This window comes from Ursus americanus, chromosome 15 (assembly GCF_024610735.1).
Source record: "Ursus americanus isolate L20-20 chromosome 15, mUrsAme1.1.p, whole genome shotgun sequence".
Classification (NCBI taxonomy): Eukaryota; Metazoa; Chordata; class Mammalia; order Carnivora; family Ursidae; genus Ursus; species Ursus americanus.
In genome coordinates, this window is record NC_142141.1 from 56,984,241 (window position 1) to 57,008,224 (window position 23,984).

At 48.4% G+C, this 23,984-nt stretch overlaps 1 protein-coding gene across 3 annotated transcripts; it reads left to right on the top strand.

The window, feature by feature from the left end:
* Positions 1 to 1,856: 1,856 nt before the first annotated feature.
* CMBL (carboxymethylenebutenolidase homolog) lies at positions 1,857 to 23,918 on the top strand. 3 transcript variants are annotated; one of them, XM_045787143.2, is made up of 7 exons: positions 1,857 to 2,144; positions 9,443 to 9,473; positions 12,685 to 12,918; positions 14,900 to 15,007; positions 19,325 to 19,467; positions 21,629 to 21,720; positions 23,162 to 23,918. In XM_045787143.2, the coding sequence occupies exons 3-7, from the start codon at positions 12,704 to 12,706 to the stop codon at positions 23,339 to 23,341; spliced, it is 738 nt and encodes a 245-aa protein (XP_045643099.2). In that variant the 5' UTR covers positions 1,857 to 2,144; positions 9,443 to 9,473; positions 12,685 to 12,703; the 3' UTR covers positions 23,342 to 23,918. The 3 variants fall into 3 exon arrangements, with proteins under 3 accessions (XP_045643099.2, XP_045643098.2, XP_087724103.1); XM_045787142.2 differs by having other exon boundaries at positions 1,858 to 2,046; XM_087867977.1 differs by lacking the exon at positions 1,857 to 2,144 and adding an exon at positions 3,651 to 3,800.
* The last annotated feature ends 66 nt before the right edge of the window (positions 23,919 to 23,984 follow it).

Below are 23,984 nucleotides of genomic sequence, written 5' to 3' on the forward strand. Positions count from 1 at the left end.
GTTACAAGTTAAGTGATGAGTAAAACCGTAGGAAGACTCCGCTAGATCCTCTTAGGAAAATAGGTGGGAAAATGGTAGGAATAAACTGCTTTTGAATGTTGTGGCAAAGGCGTATTTCACAATATAGGGCTGTCTCATAAAATTTGAATCTACAGCACATTTTGCCAATTGAGACTGATAGGGGAGGCAACTATTTTTAACTTTGAAGTACACGCATAGATCTAACACTGAGCTAGCAAGTGCAGCAAGACATGGGGGCTCACGATTAGGAACGACCTCATCTTAACAGCAGTGTTATTAAGGAAGAAGTTAGTAATGATGCTTGGGGAGCTAAATTAGCAAATAGAGAAAAATGACATGTAATTAGTCATATCTAGTCTTTCCATGTAAAGGGTACTTCCAAGACGCTAGAAGGTGCTTAACAGTCTTACGGAAACAATTTTGTGTTTTGTTGGAAAACTAGGCTGGTCTAGAGGACACCTTCCAGGCTGATTCTCATCTTTCAATGTCTCGGAGACACTTGATAATTGTGTAAGTCGTAGGTGAATGGAAGACACGCAAACTTTCTTGTGTAACTGCCCCCCTTTCCCATCCCCTGGAAGAAAGCCAGTTTGCCTCAATCTACACTTTCAACCCCTTTTTACTCTATATAAATGTAAACGTGTGATATTTTGGGATTTTTCTTTTGAACTGTTTTTTTTAAAAACTTTTTTAAAAAAAGATTTTATTTACTTATTTATTTGAGAGAGAGAGAGAGAGAGAGAGAGAGCACGTGCACAAGAGCCAGGGAAGGGGCAGATGGAGAGAAAGAGAATCTCAAGCAGATACCACACTGAGCGGAACTGGATGGGGGGCTTGATCTTACAACCCTGAGATCATGACCTGAGCTGAAATCAAGAGCCCCATGTTTAACCAACTGAGCCAGCCAGGTGCTTCTGAACTGGTTTTAACATCTGCCTGGTTTCCTCATTAATTAATGAGGAGCATAGAATCTTTAACACATGTCATTTTTACATGTGTGTGAGCATAATGATTTTACCTTTGCCTGAAGATTACCGTGGAACAGTCCAATTGTCTTCCTCACAAACCTTACCCCAGCCTTCTTTTTATCTTACTGATTTGCCATCTTTCTCCAGAAAAGATCCTTGAAGGAAAAAGTCATCCTCAGTCAGGATTCACACATGTTCCGTTTAGAAGCATCTAAATTAATAAGGTTCTATCTCTGGGGTCAGAAGATCTGTGGTTACCTTCTTGTGGCCTCAGGAAGCTGCTACTCCTTACTCCACTGTCACTGATTTTCCTAATGCGCATTTCTTCCTCTTTCGATCATTGGAGCCAACTGAATCGGTTATGACAACTTTAGGTGACCAGACAAAGCATGGAGGGTGGACGGAGGGGGGCGCAACTACGAATATGTAACCATTTATTTTTATTTTTTAAAGATGTTATTTATTTATGTGACAGAGAGACAGCCAGCGAGAGAGGGAACACAGCAGGGGAGTGGGAGAGGAAGAAGCAGGCTCCCAGCCGAGGAGCCCGATGTGAGACTCGATCCCGGAACCCCGGGATCACACCCTGAGCCGAAGGCAGACGCTTACCGACAGAGCCACTCAGGCGCCCCCGTAACCATTTATTTTTAAAAATAGCCTAATCTAGATTTACGACAGGGAAGTCCCAGGTCCTAGGAGCCAGGGACGCGTGTAAATTTCACAGGCTGGCCGTTTTCCTGCTTCTGGCCCTCCTCCCGCCTCCCTCCTCCTTCTCTCCCCTCCCCCCTCCCCCCCCCTCTCCTCCTCGTCCCGCCCCCACCCCTTGCCCTCCAGGCCTCCCCTCCCCTGCCCCACCCCCTCCCTCCCGCCCGCCCGGCCTTCCCGCGGGAGACTGGGAATCCGGGACAGCCACTGGCCCGCGGGGATCCGCCGCCCTCCGTCACCGCGTCCACTTCCGTCCCCGCGGGAGGCACCTCCTCTCCGCCCGCCCCGAGCGTCCCCGAGCTCGGCGGGCCGCCTTCGCGCGGCGAGAACGCAGGCTTCGGGCGGCGGACAGGTACGTGCGCCGCGGGGACCCAGCAACGCGCGCAGCCCGGCTCTGCGCTCCCTCGCGCGCGTGTTTGCAGGCGGTAGAGCAGCTCACCGTGTGCACAGGTCAGGAGCCGATCAAAGCCCTTTTTCAGAACCTGACTTCTGCCAAAGCTGCAGCACGTTGTCACTGCGGCAAAGCAGCCCTGGCCAGCGGCCTTTGGTGCGTTTTCCTGTGCTGTGTAGCCACACGGTTGAAAAACGTGGTTGGAATCATGCTGTACGGAAACTCGTCTTTATTTTTTCCATTTGTCTGGGGCCTTTCTTTCATGCCATCGAGTACGCTTTGTCATTGCTGTCCTAGAGTTGGACGTTTCGGTCGTGGAGTTTTTACCAGTATAAACCTGTGGGAAAATGAGCATATTTGCCTCAAAATGTAACCGAAGCAAGTGAGAGTTTGTCCACCAGACAGGCAGCAAGCTGATAAAAACTTGACACCGAGCTTTTGCAGAGGAGAAAGATCCTTGATTTACTGGTGTGGGGCCACCCAAGAAAACGGGCAACAATTGCTCAAAAGTCCAGAATCCTCGCTGGCTTGCAGATGAGGGCTTTTAAGGGCAAAATTTGGGAAGGGCTGTCCTAGGAGGTGGACACCGTTGATTGGGGACCCATGAGGTCATATTAGCAGCTGACCACTTTGGTGCCGTGTTGGTCTCTTCCATCTGAGGAAGCTTGGAATCTGGGACATATCTGTGTTCCTTAGGTTAGAAAGTTGAGCAGCATTCTTATCCCTTGAGCCTAGGCCCACGTGTTCCTTGACTGGTCTGGCTGTGCCTGGGGTCAGTATGACCTCCTGTGTTTGTTCTTTCACCTGAACTGACAAGATGGACTCGGCTTCAAACATTAACCACGTTGGCAGTATTTCCTTAGGATGGCTCCTGGGTCTAGAGAGGAGACATGGCGACATCCTTGGTGCTGGGTACTTGGTGTGTGTTGCCAAGAAAGACCCCACAGATCACACACCCAGCCATGTGAGTTGGAGGCGATTTGGGTCTACTTGCCGAGGGGAAATACAACCTGTCGTTTTCAAAGCCCATTTAGAACAAGGTGTGAGCCCCACAGGTGCCAGGGGAAACGCTCTCCAGGCCTCTGAAGGCCAAAGGCAGCCATATGGTCGGCATGCTTGCAGGCCAGTGGGTACTCATCAGATCTACCTTTCTAATGAATGCAGCCTAGACCTGTACCCTGTGGAAGACGCAAGTGTGATTGCTGACAAATAAATATCTGGAGTTGTTGGCGTTCGTAGGGTCATCGACAGGTAGACGGATAAGTAGGGCTGTGCCTGAGCCTTCCCAGCTGCAAGACAGATGGAAAATCAGCGGCCAGGCAAGTTTCTGCCGTGTTTACCCAGGAAGGGGAAACGCCGAGCCTTCCCTGTTAGTCACCACCTTCCTGTTACCTTTCAGCCTTTGTTTTGCTTGCTGATGGTTTCCAGATCTCTGAAGCTTCTAGCCATTTATTCCTTGTCTTCTTTGCCAGTTACAGTCCCATCGATGCCAATTCCGTTTGCTCGTCGAAATCTGTTTTCTCTGTTTCTGTAGGAGAACATCATTGCATTGGGAAGTCTGACATCCGAGTTACTTAAATCCTTGAGGGTATGAGAGCAGAAAAACCAGACTTGCTGGACCACGCTTTGCCACCCATTTCTTGCCTTTCTGACTTCCAGTGAGAAAAAGGGAATGTTGTTCAATTGCATTGTTAAAAGATAATTTTCAGCGAAAGGTAAAATCATGACTGTCATACAGACATAAAAATGAGCATGTGTTGGGGCACCTGGCTGGCTCTGTCAGGTAGACCATGCGACTCTTGATCTCGGGGTTGTGAGTTTGAGCCCCGTGTTGGGTGTAGAGATTACCTTAAAAAATATTTTTTAAATGGCACGTGTTTAAGATTCTATTTTACTCATGAAAGAGGGAACCAGGCAGATGTTATAACTGGTTCAGGTGAGACGTCAAGAAGAACAGATCTATATGGGGCAAAGGAATGCCTCGGGAAGGCTCAGGTTAGGAGAGGGGGCAGGACAGGTCAGCCCCTTGGAATTGGCTGATCAGACAGGCACCAGTGATCCCCATGGGTCTTGACTTGTGATATTGGGGAGGCACTCAGTGTGTGAAGCAGTGCGGCAGGGTGTTGAAGAATAAATCATTCAGTCAAGGCATTTGTTAAAGAACGGAAGGCAGACCTTATTCAGGACCATAGGGATACGTGTAAGGACCACTGAAGTGGGGTTTTACAGTGGGGGAGAGAGATTGGGATCAACTCCGCAAATAACAAAGAAAAGTGGGAATTTAGAGCCAAGGAGTGGAGTGGGGGTCCGTGGATGGAAAATGGCTAAGAGGAAACATCACAGGGGATGGGAGTTCTGGAAAACCGATCTAACGGGGTTCTTGCAGAAGACAAGCCAGTGTGATCAGATCACACCCAGGGGGTAGTGGAGGATGAGGAACCAGATTAGATTTGGAGAGTCAGGGATTCTGTGAAACTGACTTAGCAGAATTCTTACCGGAACTAGACACGGCAGAGAGGCCATTGGAAACTCCAGAGTCTGTTTGAGAAGAGTTCCGAGGAGCTTGGTGAAGGAGAGAGGTGGTTAAGGGACTGTGAGTCACTTTGGGAAAGCGGGCCTTGAGGTCACTCACACTTCTGTGGCATCTTGCACGAAGGTCATGGGCGGATCACGAGCGTTAGCCCTGCTAGCCAGTGTGGCCTCGTCAAAGAACGTTCCAGTCAGGGTCTCCTCTGCAGGGGCCTGTCTTCATTCTCCTTGGTGCCCTGAGGAGGGTTCTGACTTCCAGAGGCTTCACTAGTGGAGACCACAGATCTGATCTCGAGGTGGCCTGTGAGTGTTGCCAAGCCACCTGCCAGGAAACAGAAGAGCCCTTCTTCTTCTATTGTTTTTTTTAAGATTTTAAGTAATTTCTCCACCCAACATGGGGCTCAAACTCACAACTCGGAGATCAAGAGTTGCATGCTCTACCGACCAAGCCAGCCCCAGAAAAGCCCTTCTTGACACATTTTATGAAGCCCCCACCGTACACGTCAGACCCACAGTCCCATCCCCATGTAGGAGGAAACCTTTTGCTCACTGTGAGCGACCTCACAGTGAATGTCATGCAGGAGAAACTTCGTGTTTTTTTGGGACAGCCTCTGTCATCGGTGGCACACCCTTCTGGGTCATCTGACTCTGGCCCTGGTCATTGCCTTGGTGCCACTGAAACTCTTTGTAAGCCGCTGATAACCAGTAAGTTAGTAAATTCTGTCCCCTCTGGTGGAGAATCAGTTGGGTTCCTCCTACCTGAGGAAAAATCCGTTTTCTCTCCTTTTGCAATCTCAACGTGCCTTTATGGCGTATACATTTGTGCTCTTTCCTTCTTCCTTCAAACCAGATCACAGCCACCTCATTCCCTGTTATAGGAGTGAAATAAAATCCTTTATGTGTTCATTTAAAAAAAAATCTTATGAGAGTCATGGATTTACTTTTCTCTGAAAATTCTCCTTTAACAAATGTGTCATGGGGTGGGGCAAAGCCAAAATCCCAGAAGGGATGTACAGAAATTGTGTGTTTCCTCCAGTCAGTAGAGCGGCTCTGCTGTGTTCCACGAGGCTCTTTCCCTGGGAGCCTCAGAGGTGTGTAGTCCTTGGAAAATGTCTGCCCGCCCTGTGGCCTTGGCCTAGAAAACACACTGCAATGCTGTGCCACGGATGGGTCTGGCTGGAGTCCAGCCTTCCACACCAGGCTCTTCTGGGCACTGCCCCTTTGTGCAGATCAGTCCAGATGGCGGATCTCCTGGCCATAAACATTCCTTCTGGAAAGCGGGTATCAACTGAAAATAAAGTAATAAGATTCAGATTCAAGGGTGCTTTGGAATGGCCAGGATATTTTGTGGTTCTGAGGCCCCATAGGATAACTCAGGGAAGAAATCAGCCTAAGGACACCCAAATCGGCAAGGAAGAAGTCAAACTTTCATTATCTGTAGATGACATGATACTCTATGTAGAAAACCTGAAATAGTCTACCAGAGTGTTGCTAGAACTGATACATGAATTCAGCAACATCGCAGGATATAAAATCACGAACAGAAGTGTTACCTTCCTACACATCAATCATGATGCAACAGAAACCGAAATCAAGGAATCGATCCCATTCATAATTGCACCAAAACCCATAAGATACCTAGGAATAAACCTAACCAAAGACGTAAAAGATCTGTACTCTGAAAACTATGAAATACTTATGAAAGAAATTGAAGAGGACTTAAAGAAATGGGAAAACATCGCATGATCTTGGATTGGAAGAACAAACATTATTAAAATGTCTATATTACCTAAAGCAATCTACATACTTAATGCAATACTTATCAAGGTACCACCAGCATTTTTTATAGAGCTAGAAGAAACAGTCCTAAAATTTGTATGGAACCACAAAAGTCGCAAATAGCCAAAGCAATTCTGAAAAAGAAAAGCAAAACTAGGGGCATCATGATTCTGGACTTCAAGCTCTATTGCAAAGCTGTGATCATCAAGACAGTATGTACTGGCACCAAAACAGACACATAGGTCAACAGCACAGAATAAAGAACCCAGAAATGGATCCACAACTATATGGTCAACTAACCTTTGGCAAAGCAGGAAAGAATATCCAATGGAAAAAAGACAGTCTCTTTAACAAATGGTGTTGGGAAAACTGGACAGCAACATGCAGAAGAATGAAACTGGGCCATTTTCTTACACCACACACAAAAATAAATTCAAAATGGATGAAAGACCTAAATGTGAGATAGGAAACCATCAGAATTCTAGAGGAGAACACAGACAGCAACCTCTTTGACCTTGACTGTAGCAGTTTCTTACTAGACACGTCAATGGGGGAAAGGAAGCAAGGGCAAAAATGAACTATTGGCACTTCATCAAGATAAAAAGCTTCCGCACAGCAAAGGAAACAATCAACAAAACTAAAAGGCAGCCTACGGAATGGGAGAAGATATTTGTAAATGACATATGCAATAAAGGGTTAGTATCCAAAATCTATAAAGAACTTATTAAACCCAACACCCTAAAAACAAATAATCCACTTAAGAAATGGGCAGAAGACATAAATAGACACTTTTCCAAAGAAGACGTCCATATGGCCAACAGACCCATGAAAAGACGCTCAACATCACTCATCATCAGGAAATACAAATCAAAACCACAATGAGATATCACCTCACACCTGTCAGATGGCTAAAATTAACAACACAGGAGACAACAGGTGTTGGCGAGGATGCAGAGAAAGGGGAACCCTCGTGCACTGTTGGTGGGAATGCAAACTGGTGCAGCCACTCTGGAAAACAGTATGGCAGTTCCTCAAAAAGTTAAAAATAGAGCTACCCTATGATCCAGCAATTGCACTACTAGGTACTTACTCAGAGGATTCTAAAATACACAATGAAAGGATACATACACCCCGATGGTTATGGCAGCATTATCAACAATAGCCAAACTATGGAAACAGTTCATTGTGGTTTTGATTTGCATTTTCCCGATGATGAGTGATGTTGAGCATCTTTTCATGGGTCTGTTGGCCATCTGGATGTTTTCTTTGGAAAAATGTCTATTTATGTCTACACACACACACACACACACACGCACACACACACACGCACACACACACAATGGACTACTACTCAGCCATCAAAAAGAAAGACATCTTGCCATTTGCCATGACGCAGAGGGAGCTAGAGTGTATTATGCTAAGTGAAATAAGTCAATCAGAGAAAGACAAATACCATACGATTTTACTCATATGTGGAATTTAAGAAACAAAACATGAATATTTGGAAGGGGGAAAAGAGAGAGAGAGGGAAGCAAATCATGAGAGACTCTTAACTGGAAAACAAACTGAGGATTGCTGGAGGAGGTGGGCGGGGGTTGGGATAGATAGGTGATGGGCATTAAGGAGGGCACTTGTAATGAGCACTGGGTGTTATATGTAAATGATGAACCGTATGTCAACTAAATAGAATTTAAATTTTCAAAAAAGAGAAAGAAATCAGCCTAAGGAATCGGCTGTCCACAAATAGTGCATTGGACATAAAATTTGCTGCCGTTGGTACTGGATTATTGTGACTTCTCTTACTAACAATAGTTTTATAACTGAGCTTGTGAAAACAAAACCGTGAGGGATAGTTAAAAATTTTCTTTGAGCAAATGACTAGCTCTTAATTTGTGTTTCTTTAAAATTTAGTTATTTTCTTCCTAAAATATTCTGAAAGGCACAGGACATAATATAACAGCCACCCATATACACGTGACCCAGGCTTAAGACATGGGAACATTTTGTCCTTAATCAAAACTTTCTTAGGAAATAAAATGTAACAAATGCAATTAAAGCCAGCTGTCTCCACCCTCTCTCCCTCGCCAGTAACCACTGTCTAAGGGTGGTGTGTTTACGCATTACACTTTTACAACAGTGTATTTATTGGAAAAGTCAGGACGATTTTTCTTTTTAGTGTTTACTTAGCATCAAAAAGGCCATTGTCTTTTATACAGCGTTACGTTTCTAAGATTTATCATATTGGTAAGTATACATGTTGTCTGTCACCCAGCTGGGTGACTTATGACAACAGAAATGTATTCTCACAGTTCTGGGGGCCAGAAGTCCAAAATGAGGGTGTCAGCAGGGCCCTGCTTTCTCTGAAACCTACAGAGGGGACTCCTTGCTTGCTTCTCTCCTAGTTTCTGATGGTTGCTAGCAGTCCCTGGTGTTCCTGGGCTTGTAGGTGCCTCACTCCACTGTCTGCCTATGTCTTCAGGTGGCCTTCGTCCCCGTGTGTCTCTGTATCTAAATTTCCCTCTTCTTATAAGGGATACTAGTTATCGGGTTAGTGGCCACCCTAATCCTCATCTTAACGTTTTTTTAAACAGATTTATGTACTTATTTGAGAGGGGAGGGGCAGAAGGAGAGGGAGAGAATCTCGAGCAGACTGCCTGCTGAGTGAGGAGCCCAATGCGGGGCAGGATTTCACAACCTCGAGATCATGACCTGAGCCGAAATGGAGAGTCAGACGCTGCACTGACTGAGCCACCCCGGTACCTCATCTTAACTTGATTACCTCTGCAAAGATGCTATTTCCAAATAAGGGCACGTTCATAGGTTCTGGGAGTTCTTGCCTCCAGAACTATGAGAAATACATAGCCCAGCCTGTGCTATTTTGTCACGGAAGCTCGAGCAGACTCATACGTACTTAATGAAATTTATTAATCTTTTTCTTTGTAGCTTATGTTTTCTGGGCCTAATGAAAGAAATGCTGCTTTATGCTAAGACTCAAGAAAATGGTATTCTCTATTTTCTTCTAACAGATTCCTTTTGCTTTCCTCCTCAGGTTTCTCACCGTCTGGCAGGGCTGCGACACGGTAGGTGGGGATCCACTGTGATCTGTTTGCTCCCCTGGGTTGCTCAGTGTCGCATCTTATCCCCTTCTTGGCCAGTCTGTCCTCCCGCCACGGATCCACTGTGCCCTCCTGCCCCCATAATGACCTCCGGAGCCCGGTTCTGTTCTGCTCGATCTCTCTGCCTGCTTCAAACCACCGTCCTGCCGCTGGACGTGGCTGGAGGGACACAGCCTCTGGGACCGTGTACATTTCCCTGGTCCTTCATTTTCCCACTTCTGTTCCTTCCGACCTCCCCGCTGCTCTCACTCTCACTGTTGACTCTGCTCTCAGTTCTCAGAGCAGATGCGAGTAGGGAGTATCCACAGCCCCCTGCCCCGACATCGCCCAGCCTTCTCTTCCCTCCCGGGACCGTGGAGGACCCGTCTGCGCTTCCAGGGAAGGTCATCTCCCCGTGCTGATCCTGTGCCCCTCGCATCTTCGGTTTGGTTTGGTTTGGTTTTGCTTTGTTTTCCTCCGTGAGGTACCACTCTCATCCACATATAAATGTGCTGAAATTTCTTCCATTAAAAAATAAAAAGAGGGGCGCCTGGGTGGCTCAGTCGGTGAAGCGTCTGCCTTGGGCTCAGGTCATGGTCCTGGGGTCCTGGGATCGAGTCCCGCATTGGGCTCCCTGCTCAGCGGGGAGCCTGCTTCTCCCTCTCCCTCTGCCCCTCCCCTTCCCACTTGTTCTCTCTCTCTCTCTCTCACTCTCTCTCTTTGGAATAAATACATAAATCTTAAAAAATAAATAAATAAAAACACTTGTTGCCCTATCTTCCCTCTATCTTCTGCTCACTTTCTTTGCTCCTGTTTCTGGCTAAAGCCTTGAACGGCTTCTGTGTCCATCCTGTCATTCCCTCCTGTCATTATCTCCAGCTCGCTGCTGTCTTGCCACCCCGGTCCTCCAGACCTGTTCTTGTGGAAGTCACCCTGAGCTTCTTGCAGAATGTCTCGGTCTACACTCTGCCTCCTTGAAACCCCGTCTTCACATGGCTCCAGGCCCATGACTGGGGGTTCCTCCCCTCTCACTCGCTGTTTCTTCTCAGACTCACTGTCTTATTCCTTCTTACTCCCCGAAGCCTTTTATGGTGAAGACCCCAGGGCTCGATCTGCTAGATCCTTCTCTTCTTTATCTACTGTCATTCCCTTCATGATGTCACTCACTCTCAAGGTTTTAAATACAATGTACAGCTGATTCTCATTACTTACAGCATAGTTGACCCTTGAACAACACGGGGGTTAGGGGCGCTGAGCTCTGTGCAGTCAGAAATCTGCATATAACTTTTGACTCCTCAGAAACGTAACTCCTAACAGCCTCCGTCGACTGGAAGCCTTGCCAGTAACATAAACCAATGATTGACACGTATTTTGCGTGTATTCTTACAATGAAGAAAGCTAGAGAAAAGAAAATGTTAAGAAAGTTAGAAAAAAGAGAAAATACATTCACAGTCCTGGACTGTATTTATGGAAAACAAATCCATGTGTAAGGGGAGCCCTGCAGTTAAAACCCACGTAGTTCAAGGGCCAACCATCGTCGTGGTCGATAAAGTCATGTGGACAGCGGACTAGCAAACCCCGAGCCACTGCTCCGAGCCTCTGGTCACGTTTCCGTCAACTGGTCAATGCATCACCCCGTTTTACGTGTGTTTCTGTGTAGAGACACCGTATCTAATACAGAGTTGATTCACTGACATTGCACCTGCCATCAGCGGCTGTAGCGCACACCTGAACTAGGCTTGTGTACTGTACGTATTATTTTGGAGGCGCATCTTTGTGCCCTTAGGGTCACTAGACAGCTCTTCAGCACTATGCATGGGGTCTGTTCGTAAACAACGACATCGCCAGCCAAAAGCACAGAAATGCAGAAGATGCCAGACTCAACAGAAAGCGAACAGGATACTTGTTTGCAGTGGGAGCTGACTGAGAAGGCAGAGCGTTACCTTGTTCGACCTCGGCTGGGACCGTGCGTGTCAGTGACTCGGATCTGTCACTGCTCTACGGAAGTCTGTGGATGGCGAAAGCACTGCAAATATTGATTTTGGAGTTGCAAGTAAATTTTCCAACTAGGCAAATTCATGTGTATGGAATCTGCAAAAAAAAAAAAAAAAAAAAAAGAGGCTCAACTGTATATTGCTGACTCTTCTCAAGTTTGTAGTTTCAGCTTGGACCCCTGCCCTGAACTTCTTGTGATGAGCTGTCCACTCAGCTCGTCTGACGGACGTTTCAGGCTTACCACCCCACATCGAAGACCCGATTTCCTCCAACCTGCTCTTCCCGAGTCTCCCCCTTCTCATTTAAAGACCCTTTCTCCTTTTCCAGTTGCTCGGGCAAAATCCCTCATCCTCATGGACTCCTCTTTGCCTGATACCCTCCACGTGCCATCTGCCAGCAGAAACAGTTGACCTTCCCTGCACCTTCTCTCCAGACGCCAGCTACCCTGGGCTTTCCCCTTTACCGGCCCTCTTCAGGGAGTAGCGTCTTTTGTCCTGGAGTGTGAAAGTCTTTGTTCTAAGTAGATTTGCATTTGCTTCTTCCAGGTGCCCAGCAACTTCAGTGCCCAGGGTCAGTTGTTCTGTTAATTTCACAGTCTAGGTATTCCTACTTTGAAAGGAGAGGGGACATTTTGGGGGATTGGTTTCTTTTTTCCCCTCCCTTGGCTTTCTAACCATGGTCCTAGTCCTTGTTGGTGGAGTTTTCTTTTCTTTTTTTTTCTTTTGTTGTTGTTTTTTGTTTTTATTTTCCCTATTAAATATAAACCTTTGGGGGCTCTGACACTGCATGGGGTCTCAGTCACAAATCCCCATCTCATGGGGGGTTTTAGGGCTTGTTTTTGGGTCTAGCCTGGTCCCCAGCATCGCCAGGCTCCCTCCATATCTGCTCATGCCACCCTGACCCTGGCTTCAAGTCTCCTTTCCAATCCTGGCTGGGGATTGTTCCCTTGTTTCTAGGAGTGCCACCGTTTTAATTTTTATCTGTTGATTACTTTCACTCTGGTATGTCTAGTGTTTGTAATGGGAATGGATTCCTATTAGCCCCACCCAGAATCACAAGTTACCAGCTTTTTCCTCCATGAATACATGATGAGTGTAGTTAAAATGAATCCTTTTCTATACTCTTGATTTTAGTTTGCTTACTGTTTATAATCTTTGGATTTGCACCATTCAGAATATAATGCCTGTTTCTCTCTCTGTAGCCCAACTTGCATCTCTGCAATGGCTAACGAGGCTTATCCTTGTCCGTGTGACATTGGCCACAGGATAGAGTATGGAGGGATGGGGCACGAAGTTCAAGTCGAGCACATCAAGGCTTATGTCACCAAGCCCCCCTTCGACACAGGCAAGGCTGTGATCGTCATTCAGGATATATTTGGCTGGCAGTTGCCCAATACCAGATACATGGCTGACATGATCGCAGGAAATGGATACACGTACGTATGAAGTTCTGTTACTTTCCTTAAATTCATGGAGATTTCTGTGATCTATTTTGTTCCCTTGAGGGAAAACAAAACCAAACCCAAAAAGCCCCACCTGCATTCTAAGTTAGGTGACCTACTTCCTCATCTCACAGGGTGCAGGTAAATGGGGAATGAATGTCACGTGAGTCTAACCACCACCTGGCCTCCAGAGGTAGCCACTGCTCCCAGCCCACCCCTGGGGCTTCGGCTCCTCCTCGCAGTGCCTGGGTCTGTGGACTCATCCGAGAGAGTTATTTCCCGATGTGGGGCCTGCCTGGACACAGGTACAGGACGCCTGGGGCAGACCTCGCCAGCTGTGAAATGGATCTGCTCCTTGGCCCTCGGCACATCTCATCCCGGGTCAGGTTTCACAAGCAGGGTGCCCGTGGTTAGCCTGGGTTAAACACATGCTAAACACAAGCGATCACGGTCCTGTCCAAGTTCCCGGGGGTTCCAGGACGGCGCAGTGAGACCTCACTGATCGCCGGAAGGTTAGGCCTTTGTCAGATCGAGTGTCGAGAACACACCTGTCTGCTTCCCGCCACGCCAGGTCGTGGCAGAGTGTCAGAAAACACGGAGGAGAGGAGGAGCCATTCCTTCCCTCCAGCTTCCAGACAGCCTGCGACTCGCCAGCCCCGAGTGTGGTGCACCCAATTTCCTTTGTTTTCTCAAAAAGCTGCAAATCAAAGCGTGCACCTACCTCGTTTTCCTACAAGAGAAATTGATTTGAAGGTAGCACGCCCACTGTCGGTCATGTGACTCAACGTTAGTGCAGACTGAAAAGAGGATTTGCACTTGAGCTTTCACTTTTGCGTGCCCCCAGATTTTGTCTGGAATGGGAGGCCACGTAACTTAGTAGGGGCAAACCCAGTAAGAAACACAGTAGCCAACCCCAGTTGCCCTGTGGCTTGGCCAGACCCCATGCGGAGGGCGTTACAGGGAGAAGTGTCCTTCATCCTCCCAACACCCCCGCAAGGCTAGGACTGCCCTGAGGCAGGAGGATGGAGCTTGTCCTCTCGACATGCAGCCGGCAGGTGCGCGGGACTGTGGCTTCCACTGTCTTACAGTGGGTCCTTTAGTTGGAGACGGGACAGAAAACATGAGCAAAGGCGCCCGTGATTTACAAAGCTCTCTCCCACTTATCCAACCCCCTTTGCCTTCAAAATAATCCTCTGAGGTCAGGCGGTGCTGTCTGGTCATCAGACCAAGAAAATGAGGCTAAAAGTGACTTGTTAAAGTCACGGGGCAGACGGGGCTGTACTGGGACTTGAACTTGGATTCTTCTGGCCCAGATTTCAGGGTTCCTTCCAGCCTGGCAGGAAGAGCCGGGTTTCTCCATCCTTGGCGATGGCCTTTATTTTAGGAAGCGAGTCTCCGGCCAGTGCCATGTGGACCCGGCCCGGGGGTTGATTAGCATGGAGGATGGACACGGACTCGGAAACTGGCTTGTTTTCTCTCTGCCGCCTGTTTTAGAACCTGCAAGAGACCTTTCTCTCCGGGCAGGAGGTTGTGCCCTGTCAGCATCCTGGGCGGAGGCTGGGGAAAATTGCTTGGTCATCGTGACTGGACATGCGACCCAGGTGTACCCTCTGACCTGGGGCTGCTGCAAAAGGCTGCCTGAGCAACGCGGCTCCTCTGGGGTGGGGGAGGGGGGCCCTGGGCGCCATCCTGTGCCATAAATCTGGTGGGGACTGTGCCCTACCGGATTGCCTCGTCATTTCAGATGGGCTGGGCTCTAAGCAGGCTGCCAGAGGCCGCACACCTACGGTTGTGAAATCCGAAGTGGTCTGGCCTGGGGCCAGCTGACCTCTTTGATGCGATCAAACTTGGCCCTCGTGGTCCCCACTTTTCTTCCCCTGTGAATCAGAGTCACTAACGTAGCGAGCTTCTTAATGACTGTAAGCAAAGACCAGCAGCTCCGAAAGGAAGAGCAATGACTGTCCCTATTTGACAGGACCATCGTCCCGGACTTCTTCGTAGGGCGGGAGCCGTGGCACCCTTCTGCGGACTGGTCCGCCTTCCCGGAGTGGTTGAAAACAAGAGATGCCAGGAAGGTTGATAAGTAAGTTATCAGCCATGTTTGTGCCACCCCCACCCCCCGACCCCCGTCCCAGGGCCCCGCGGAGGTTAGAGGGAGAAGTGGGTGTGGCTTCACCATTCAGCCCCCCCCCCCCCCCCCCGCCCAATCGTGGTGGGACTTCCTCGGGCACAGCTAATGCTTAAGGAAACCGGCTGTCATCGAGCACCGTGTGTGGCCTGGAAGGTGGGACACCAGCAAGCTTTCCTGCTGCGCAGCAGGCTCGTCTGCTTCCCTCTCGGAGAAACTTCATGGCGCTCATGCCAAGGGAGCTTTGTAGGTGGTGCGATTTCCCTTGACACTGGGGGCTTTGGGGATCCATAGGGTCAACACTCCTTCCTTCCTGTCCTGGCTGCTGAACCAGTCGAGGCAACGGTCAGAGGAAAGAAGCTGGAGTGGAGGCTAGCTAGCCCCATGATTGCTCAGAGGACTGGAGACCGAAAGGGCCATCCCCTCCCCCCAGCCTAGACCTGACCTCCCAGCTCCCCCTCTGAGAGACTTCGGGCCCAGACTCAGGCCCATCAGACCAGGACTGCTGTCTTGACAGGGTCCAGGGAGCAGTGAGAAGAAAAGAGGGGGATCCCCCCAAGATTTCAGTTTTTCATTGAATTAGCTCCACCAGCCCAGAAGCAAGGATCTCAGCTGCCGCTCAGACACCCTCTTCTGTCTGGGCTACGTATGGAGGGGGAAAGGGGCCAGGAGTGTTCTCTCATGCCAAGCTCTTTCAACAAGTAAATGTGAGCCCAGGGCAAAGGAGGTTTCTCCAACACCAGCCCTGATTCACCTTGGCCATCTGTCCTTCTGAACACGCTCCTTCCCGGTCACCTGACGGGAGCCATGGGTTTGATCAGCTGCTCCCCCAGCTGAGGTTGGGGAAACTGCTAAGAATGTGGTCTCCTGCCTGTGGCCACTCGGTCCTTGGAACTTTCTGCTCCTTTCTTCTCCCACCAGAGTGCCCTTCAGAGTTGACCCCAGGGCTGCTGGCCCTCTCTGTCCCCTGGGCTGGTGGACTCTGGGCAGATCCCTGCCCATAGCCCAAAGGGCCAGGGGCCCTGCTGAGTGCCCCTGCCTGGCTCCTCGGCCCCTTCTCATGCCCCACACTCACTGGGGCCACCCTCTCTCAGGAGCCTGTGCTCCTGGCTGCCCTGGGAGCTCCTGGCATGGCCGAGCACCCGAGGCTGTGTTAACATGCAGTCACCTGGGCGCTTGTGTCACCAGCCCATTAGCTGTCCTTGGGACTGTCTCTGGGACATCAGCTGCCTCGTTTTCCTCTGCCCCATCCTGAGGAGTATCCCTGCAGGGATATGAAGGCCTGGCTCCCTCACCTCCAGTCAGGGGAACCCTCAGTGGCCACGCCAGCTCCGAGCTCCCCTGAGGAGCTGGCTGGGGCCTGTGTGGGGACTGAGCCACAGCCAGCTTCTCCCCCTGCCCGGCTCTGTGTCCGTCCCTCCCCTTCGCCCCTGAGGTTCCTGGGGACAAGCCTCCGGCACACTCACCTTTTCCGAGTCCCTCCCAGGGGACCTGCAGCCCCAAGAGAAACAAAATGAAGCAAGAAGCGAGGAGAAAATGAGAGGTGGAAGCACAAGAGAGGCACAGAGACTGGGACGGGATGTGAAATTCAGCTTTCCCTGTGGGGCTGGGGTCGGCGAGAATAGTTGGGACCATTTGCTGCTTTCTGAGGAGACGCTGTGTGGGTCTGCCTTCCCCTTGGGGGAACTGCTAAGAATATGGTCCCCTGCCTGTGGCCACATTGGCCACACGTCCTTGAGCACAAAGCACAGTGATCGTTTCTGGCAGGTGTTCGAGTAGCCCAGCGGTACTGTTCTACAGGGGAAAGGGAGAGCCACGCATTTTAAATAAAAATGAGACATAAAACAGAAACACTGGGTGGGGCACCTGGGTGGCTCAGTTGGTTAAACATCTGACTCTTGATTTCGCCTCAGGTCATGATCTCTGGATCGTGAGATCAAGACCCATGTTGGGCTCCATGCTTGCTTAAGATTCTCCCCCTTCCTCTGCGGTACCCCCTCCCTGCTCATGTGCTCTCTCTCTCTCAAAAAACAGAACAAAACAAAACAAAAATCAAAACCAAAACAAAGAGAAACACTAACTTAGAAAGGAGACTGAAATCCTTTTATCTGTCAAGTATTTTTGTTTGTAAGTCACAGAAAACCCATCTTGAATGCTTCAGCAGTCATGGGATTTATTGGTTTATAGAGCTGGAAAGAGGTAGCTTCTGGCTTGAGGTAGGAGTTGTTTATAGTACAGTATTTCCAGGACTTGCCTTACAGCATTTCTCTTCATTGCCTATACACTGGCTCCATTCTCAGGCAGCTTTTGCCTCTGGGTGGCAAGATGGCTGCAGCAGCTCCAGCCTTCCACTGTTCCCTTTACAGCAACCCAGCAACATTCTCATTTTGCCCTGATGGTGAGGGCTCAGTCACAGGTCCATCCTTGAATCAATCATTGTGGCCAGGAGATTGCTATGCGCCGATGGCCAGCCTGAGCCACACACCTCACTCCTGGAACCTAGGGCAGAGTCCCCCAGGGTATACGAACCAAGCACTGGGGAATGGGGGGAAAGGTTCATCCAAAGCTAAACCCTGGTGCTCCCAGAAAAGTGGGGAACACTGCAGAGCAACACCAGCAGACATGTTCACTTGAGTTAAAGTATTTTTATAGAAATAGTCTCTTCCTTCTTGTCCCCTCCAATTAAAGCAGTTATTCTTAAGATCAAAACATTCGAGGAAAATTTAAAACCCCAAATGTCAACTATTGCTCTTTCCACGTTATCTTGCGGAATTACTTAATTACTGCTCACATTATGAGTCTAACTAAACGCAGTGGTGGATACATATATTTAAAGGTGCTCAAGGACATGCTGGGATCAAAAGGGAAGGGAAGTGCAATAGAATGGCTTTCTTTTTCTTTTTTAAATCTTAAACAGCGTTTCTTCCTTATCCGATCAAACAGAACATTCCGGCTGGCCTTGCTTCCCTACCTCCATTTGCGTGTTTGCTTCTAGTTGAAAATGCACTGAGTTGCAAACCAGCAATTTGCAAATGAACCATTTGCAAGACAGGGCCGCTATTCTTGGTACTCTCCTGGCTTGCGTGGTGCTGGCGGATTTCCAAGTCCCTCTGTGCTCTTTGGGCACGGGAGGGGACGGGCGGTCTGGAGTCGGGATGTTAGCTTCGGGAGTGAATGTGCCAAGTCAGAGAGTTTGGGGAGCTGCCCGGTTGGGGCTGGTGTCTGTCAGAGGAGAGCAGGCTGCGGTGCTTGGTGGGGGTGGGGTGGGGGGTGGATCTTGGGATCAGGTCTTAGGAGCTGTGCTTTGGCCTTTGACCTTGATCTGGAGGCTGTGCAAGGCCAGGGCTCAGCTTTCAGCTGGGACGTGAGCTGGTCTGATCTGTGGTTTGCAAACAGCCCGCTCGTGGCTCGGTCAGGTGGTTGGAGGAGGCTGTGCTTGGTGGTGAGAGCTGTGGGGAGACCCGTGGGGGAGATATGCATCACTGCGACAGCACGTGGTGAGGACAGAGCTCCAGAAGATTCGCAGAACTTCCAGGAAGAGCTGCTGCTGAAGCCCCATCACTGTCCGTCAGCATAGCACTTGCTGTCCTGCTCGCTCCCCCTCCCCCCGGGGGGGGGCTCACAAAATACCTCTTGATGTTTTGCCTGCCCCCCTCCCCGGGCTTTATTGAGATACACTTGACATATAATGTGTAAGTTTAAGGTGTATGCTGTGTTGATTTAACACATTTATATATTGCAAAATGATCGCCCCCATAGCCTTAGCTAACACCTCTATCCCGTCACATAGTTACTCTTTCCTTTTGGTGGTGAGAACGCTTCAGGTCCGGCCTCGTAGCAGCCTTCGTGGAGAGCATGCAGTCTAATCGACTCTAGTCACCAGGCTGCACATTACAACCCCGAGCTGGAAGTTTGTGCCCTTTGTCCAGTATTTCCCCATTTCCTCGTGCCCCGCCCCGGTCACCACCCTACTCTGTTTCTCTGAGCTTGGCTGTAAGCGATCTGTATCTGTTGATTCTCTCTCTCTCTCTTTTTTAAAGATTTTATTTATTTATTTATTTGACAGAGAGAGAGAGAGACAGCCAGAGAGAGAGGGAACACAAGCAGGGGGAGTGGGAGAGGAAGAAGCAGGCTCCCAGCGGAGCAGGGAGCCCGATGCAGGGCTCGATCCCAGGACCCTGGGATCACGCCGAGCCGAAGGCAGACGCTTAACGACTGAGCAACCCAGGCGCCCCTTGTATCTGTTGATTCTTGAATAACTTTCTGTTCTAGAGAGGTGGATGCTGTCTTGAAGTATCTGAAACAACAGTGTCACGCCCAGAAAATCGGCGTCGTGGGATTCTGCTGGGGTGGAGTGGCCGTCCATCACGTGATGATGAAGTACCCCGAATTCAGGGCGGGGGTGTCTGTCTACGGTAAATCTGCCTTGTACATTTACACAGTGCAAACAGGAGGAGGGGTCGAGTGACCGCCACGAGCCTCTTCCCAAGCTAGCAGTGCCGGGAGCCCTACACAGCCCGAGACGCCCGTCGTAAGGAGCTTGGCTTTACAAATCTGGAAGTAGAGGTGCAGGTTCATAATGCAGGAACCAGAGGGTGTCACGGGATCGAGGAGTCCTGGTCCCCACAGTGTGCTGTTGGGAGACTCACCTAACCCGAGGCCTCGATTTCTCCCCCGAGGGTGAAGGGGAGAACATTTATTTCGTGATCATGGTTAATATCAAGCACTATCCTTTATGAGGAACACCTCTGGACGTATTTTCCCAAGATAGGAGTTATTTTCAGCTGCATGTGCACACATAATATACGTATAAAGAAGGAAGGAAAGAAAAGGAAAAGACTCTAAAATGTAGGTGGCAGCATACGCATTTTAGCCAAACAGACCACAGGTATAGCAGTGAAATACCAACACGTGTGTAGAGACGTGGCATACTAAGTTCATGATAGAGAAGCGGACCATAAAAATGTTAAAAAAAAAAAAAAAGACAAGACACAGAAGGAAATTTGGCTTTCTTTCATGATAGTATGTCGCACAGTTACACTAAAGATTCTTATTTGGATTAATGGTTTCTCGCTGTGGTATTTTTGCTTACTTTTAGCATTAAAAAAATCCTTTAAATACTAACTTACATCAAGGAGAGTAAGTTGTCATTTGCTGTTGGGCACAATGGGGGTGACTGTCCCCTTGTGTGAAATAGCAGAAGGCTCTCCTGCGTGGACGCCTCGCCAGCACCCCCTTCTGGCCGCTGTTGCACACTGCATGAGCTGCAGAATGTGGCAGGACTCAGAGCCGCCTGGGGGCATCAAACGGATGTCCAGCCACGCAACGTGGCCTTAACAGAGTGGGACAGGGAGCGTGGCCATTCCTCCTGTGGCTCCCTGCCTCCTCAAGAGGAGTTAAAGGTGAGGGAGGTTCTCTGGGCTACTTAGCTTTGCTGTGCTGCCCACAGGATATGGAAGCAGGAGACACCCATTATTTTCTTTTTCCTACTGACGTGGACCCTGCCCCCGACCATACCTGAGCCAGGCTCCTCTGGGGGTCCTCTTTCTGAAGAGGCCCCGACCGGGCTCTGTCCTTGACCCATTGGGGCAGTTTAGTGAGAGTCCCCCACTTCGGATGTCTGACCAAATTCCTCACCCCCCACACTCTGTATCTTGTCGGCAAGAATCCCGTCATGTCCTCTGGCCAGAATCCATCCTACTCTGATGTTTCCTCTTTGTCATTTTGCACCCACCGCCCCCCACCCTGCTCCTTGGCCATAAATCCCCACTTTCCTGGTATTCTGGTTGAGCGATCTCTCTCCCCTACAGCCAAACCCCACTATGGTGGTCCCTCTGGAATAAAACTTCCTTCACAAGTGTCAGAATAATTTCCTTTCACACTACTGTTATCTTAAAATGGCATCATATTGCAGAACTTTGGCTTATTTTCCTATACGAGTGGGCACACCCACAGTTCTCTGAATCCCCAAGGCACAACAGGCTTTTGGCCAAATGCTCACTAAAATTCTGAAGTGAAGGATGAAAGGTAACTTTTACAGATGGCCTGTGAGGACCGGGTACCACACCGGTGATGTCATACCCGTGACATCACACCTGTGGTCTTGTCTGAGCACGACTAGCCCGTGAACAGCCGCCCACCTTATGAATGAAGCCACTCGGCAAACTGAGGTCAGAAGCTGTGGGGCTTGTGTGGACTGTGAGAGACTTCTAGGACAGTAGTGGCCACATGGTCTGGATTTGAAAGTTTGTCACCTGTTTGTCAATGAAGGCATGTCACACACGGGAGCATTTTTCAGGCTGCTCCTGTCTCTGTGCAGGGCAAGCAGACAGCAAGGGCTAATTCTATTGTTTCTGGCCTGACTCCTCGTGAAGTGAGAGCAGGAAGGTCTGACTAGGTAAGTTTCTCTTTGAGGCTAATTTTATAGGCCAGGCCACTTCTGTGGAATTGCTAAAAAGGAACTAAACCGAAACCCCAAAGCACATATTTTACTTTGAAAAATCAAAACCAAACCCACAGAGATTTCTGAGGCTTGTGTTGGAAAATCCTACTTCATGTTTCTGCCCCATCTTCCAGGCATCGTCAAGGACTCTGAGGATGTGCACAGTTTAAAGAACCCCACGTTGTTCATTTTTGCTGAAAATGATGCTGTGATTCCCCTTGAGCAAGTAAGTTGGCATTGTTCCTCTTCTCATTTCTTTTCTTTCTTTTTTTCTTTTAAGATTTATTTATTTAGAGAGAGAGCATGCTCATGAGTTGGTGGAGAAGCAGAGAGGGAGAGAGAATCCTTAAGCCGACTCCCTGCTGAGCATGAAGTGGGACCTGGGGCTGATCCCACGACCCTGAGATCATGACCCGAGCTGAAACCAAGAGTCCGATGCTTAACCAACTGAGCCCCCCAGGCGCCCCTCCTCTTCTCATTTTTATATTAAATAATATGGTTTGCCCTTTCAGGGAAAATATCCCAAAGGGTTCATTTGTTGCTCCAAATATTATTCAAGATTAAAGTTTTTTTTTTTTTTAAAGATTTTATTTGTTTATTTAACAGAGAGAGAGACAGCCAGGGAGAGAGGGAACACAAGCAGGGGGAGTGGAGGAGAAAGAAGCAGGCTCCCAGCGGAAGAGCCTGACGTGGGGCTCAATCCCAGAACTCCGGGATCACGCCCTGAGCCGAAGGCAGACGCTTAACGACTGAGCCACCCAGGCGCCCCCATCAAGATTAAAGTTTTAAAGGTGATGGGGCGCCTGGGTGGCTCATTCGGTTGTGTCTGCCTTTGGCTCGGGTCATGATCCCAGGGTCCTGAGATTGAGCCCCACATGGGGCTCCCTGCTCAGTGGGCAGCCTGCTTCTCCCTCTTCCCTCTAATGCTCCCCCCCCCACTTGTGTTTTCTTTCTCTGTCAAATAAAATCTTTTAAAAAGTTTTAAAGGTGGGTGTTGTTAGGGACTTAGGGGCTGTAACCCCCTAAAAGTGCTCCTGTTGTGGTCTGTTTACTGGGCATTGAAGCAGGCCCTGACTCCCCATCCTCCTATGTGTAACCCACAAGTTAAGGTGTATGTCTTTAAAGACATGGGTGTGGGGGCGCCTGGCTGGCTCAGTTGGTGAAGCTTGCAACTCTTGACCTCGGGGTTGTGAGTTTGAGCTCCATGTTGAAGGTAGAGTTTACTTAAAAAAAAAAAAAAAAAAAGAATTGGGTGTGTTAAACCCAGTATGTTGATAAGAAAAAAGCAGAAGAAAACTGGATCAAAAGCAGTCATTTAGAAATTATTGTTGTTATTCATAACTAACACATTATATTAATACAAATTTAAAATAATTTATACTTAAATATATGGACTATTTTGTTATATATTGAATGATACACAAAAGATATTAATACAATTTCAAATAACTGATATTATATCATTTTTATATTGCTCAGAATCCTCTCCTTTGCCAGAGGTAAGGACTGTGTTAGGTATAAAATTAAAAGTAAAAAATTTATAATAGCTCCAGAACTTAAGGCAGTGATGTTAAATTTCTTTTATGAGCATTCAGAGAGGATTTGGAGAATGGAAAATATGACTAGATTGCTAAAGTCCTCCTATCGTGAAATCTTTTGCGTATCAGGTGTCTTTGCTGACCCAGAAGTTGAAAAAACACTGCAAAGTGGAGTATCAAATTAAAACATTTTCTGGGCAAACCCATGGCTTCGTGCATCGAAAGAGAGAAGATTGTTCAGCAGAAGACAAGCCCTATATCGACGAGGCAAGAAGAAATTTACTCGAGTGGTTGCACAAGTATGTTTAGCTGTGGCCACGTGTAAAACTTCCTCAAAATAGCTCGCATCCAGAAATGTGCTTTGGGATACTTGGGTCATTTGATTTAATTTTCACTTTATATAAATCAAGGAATCCTGAAACTCATTATTTCCCCTGAAACATAAATTCGGTAGAAAAAGCTAATGCATGATAGAATTTCACTTTTAACCCCTAAAAAACAAAAACAAAAACAAACCCAAGCCTGGTCAGTCCCTGAAGAATTTGAATGACAGAGTAATATCCTCACTATTAGTAAAACCCTAGGGCTGTTGATGGAGCCGCTGACAGCTCAGGTGTGGACTTCTTGCTTTTTAATTAAGTACGTCCTTTAAAATGATGAACGTGGCAAATGATGAAGGCCATGAACTATAACCTCAGATTCAGAGCCCAGCTTAACTGGGCACTTATCTGTCTTAATATAGACGACTCTGTCACATTCATACGTGGCACTAGGAGAAATCCTGAGGTTAAAATAGGGTTTCATTGACCTAATTACATCAAGCCGATAAACTTACTTTTTGAATGTGTGGCTTTTTCTAAAAGCTAATAAATAACAATGGATTACAGTGACCGTCTCCGAGAAGTGATTTTCCAGAACAGGGCATCTTCCAGGCCCAGGGCCTGGGGTTGCG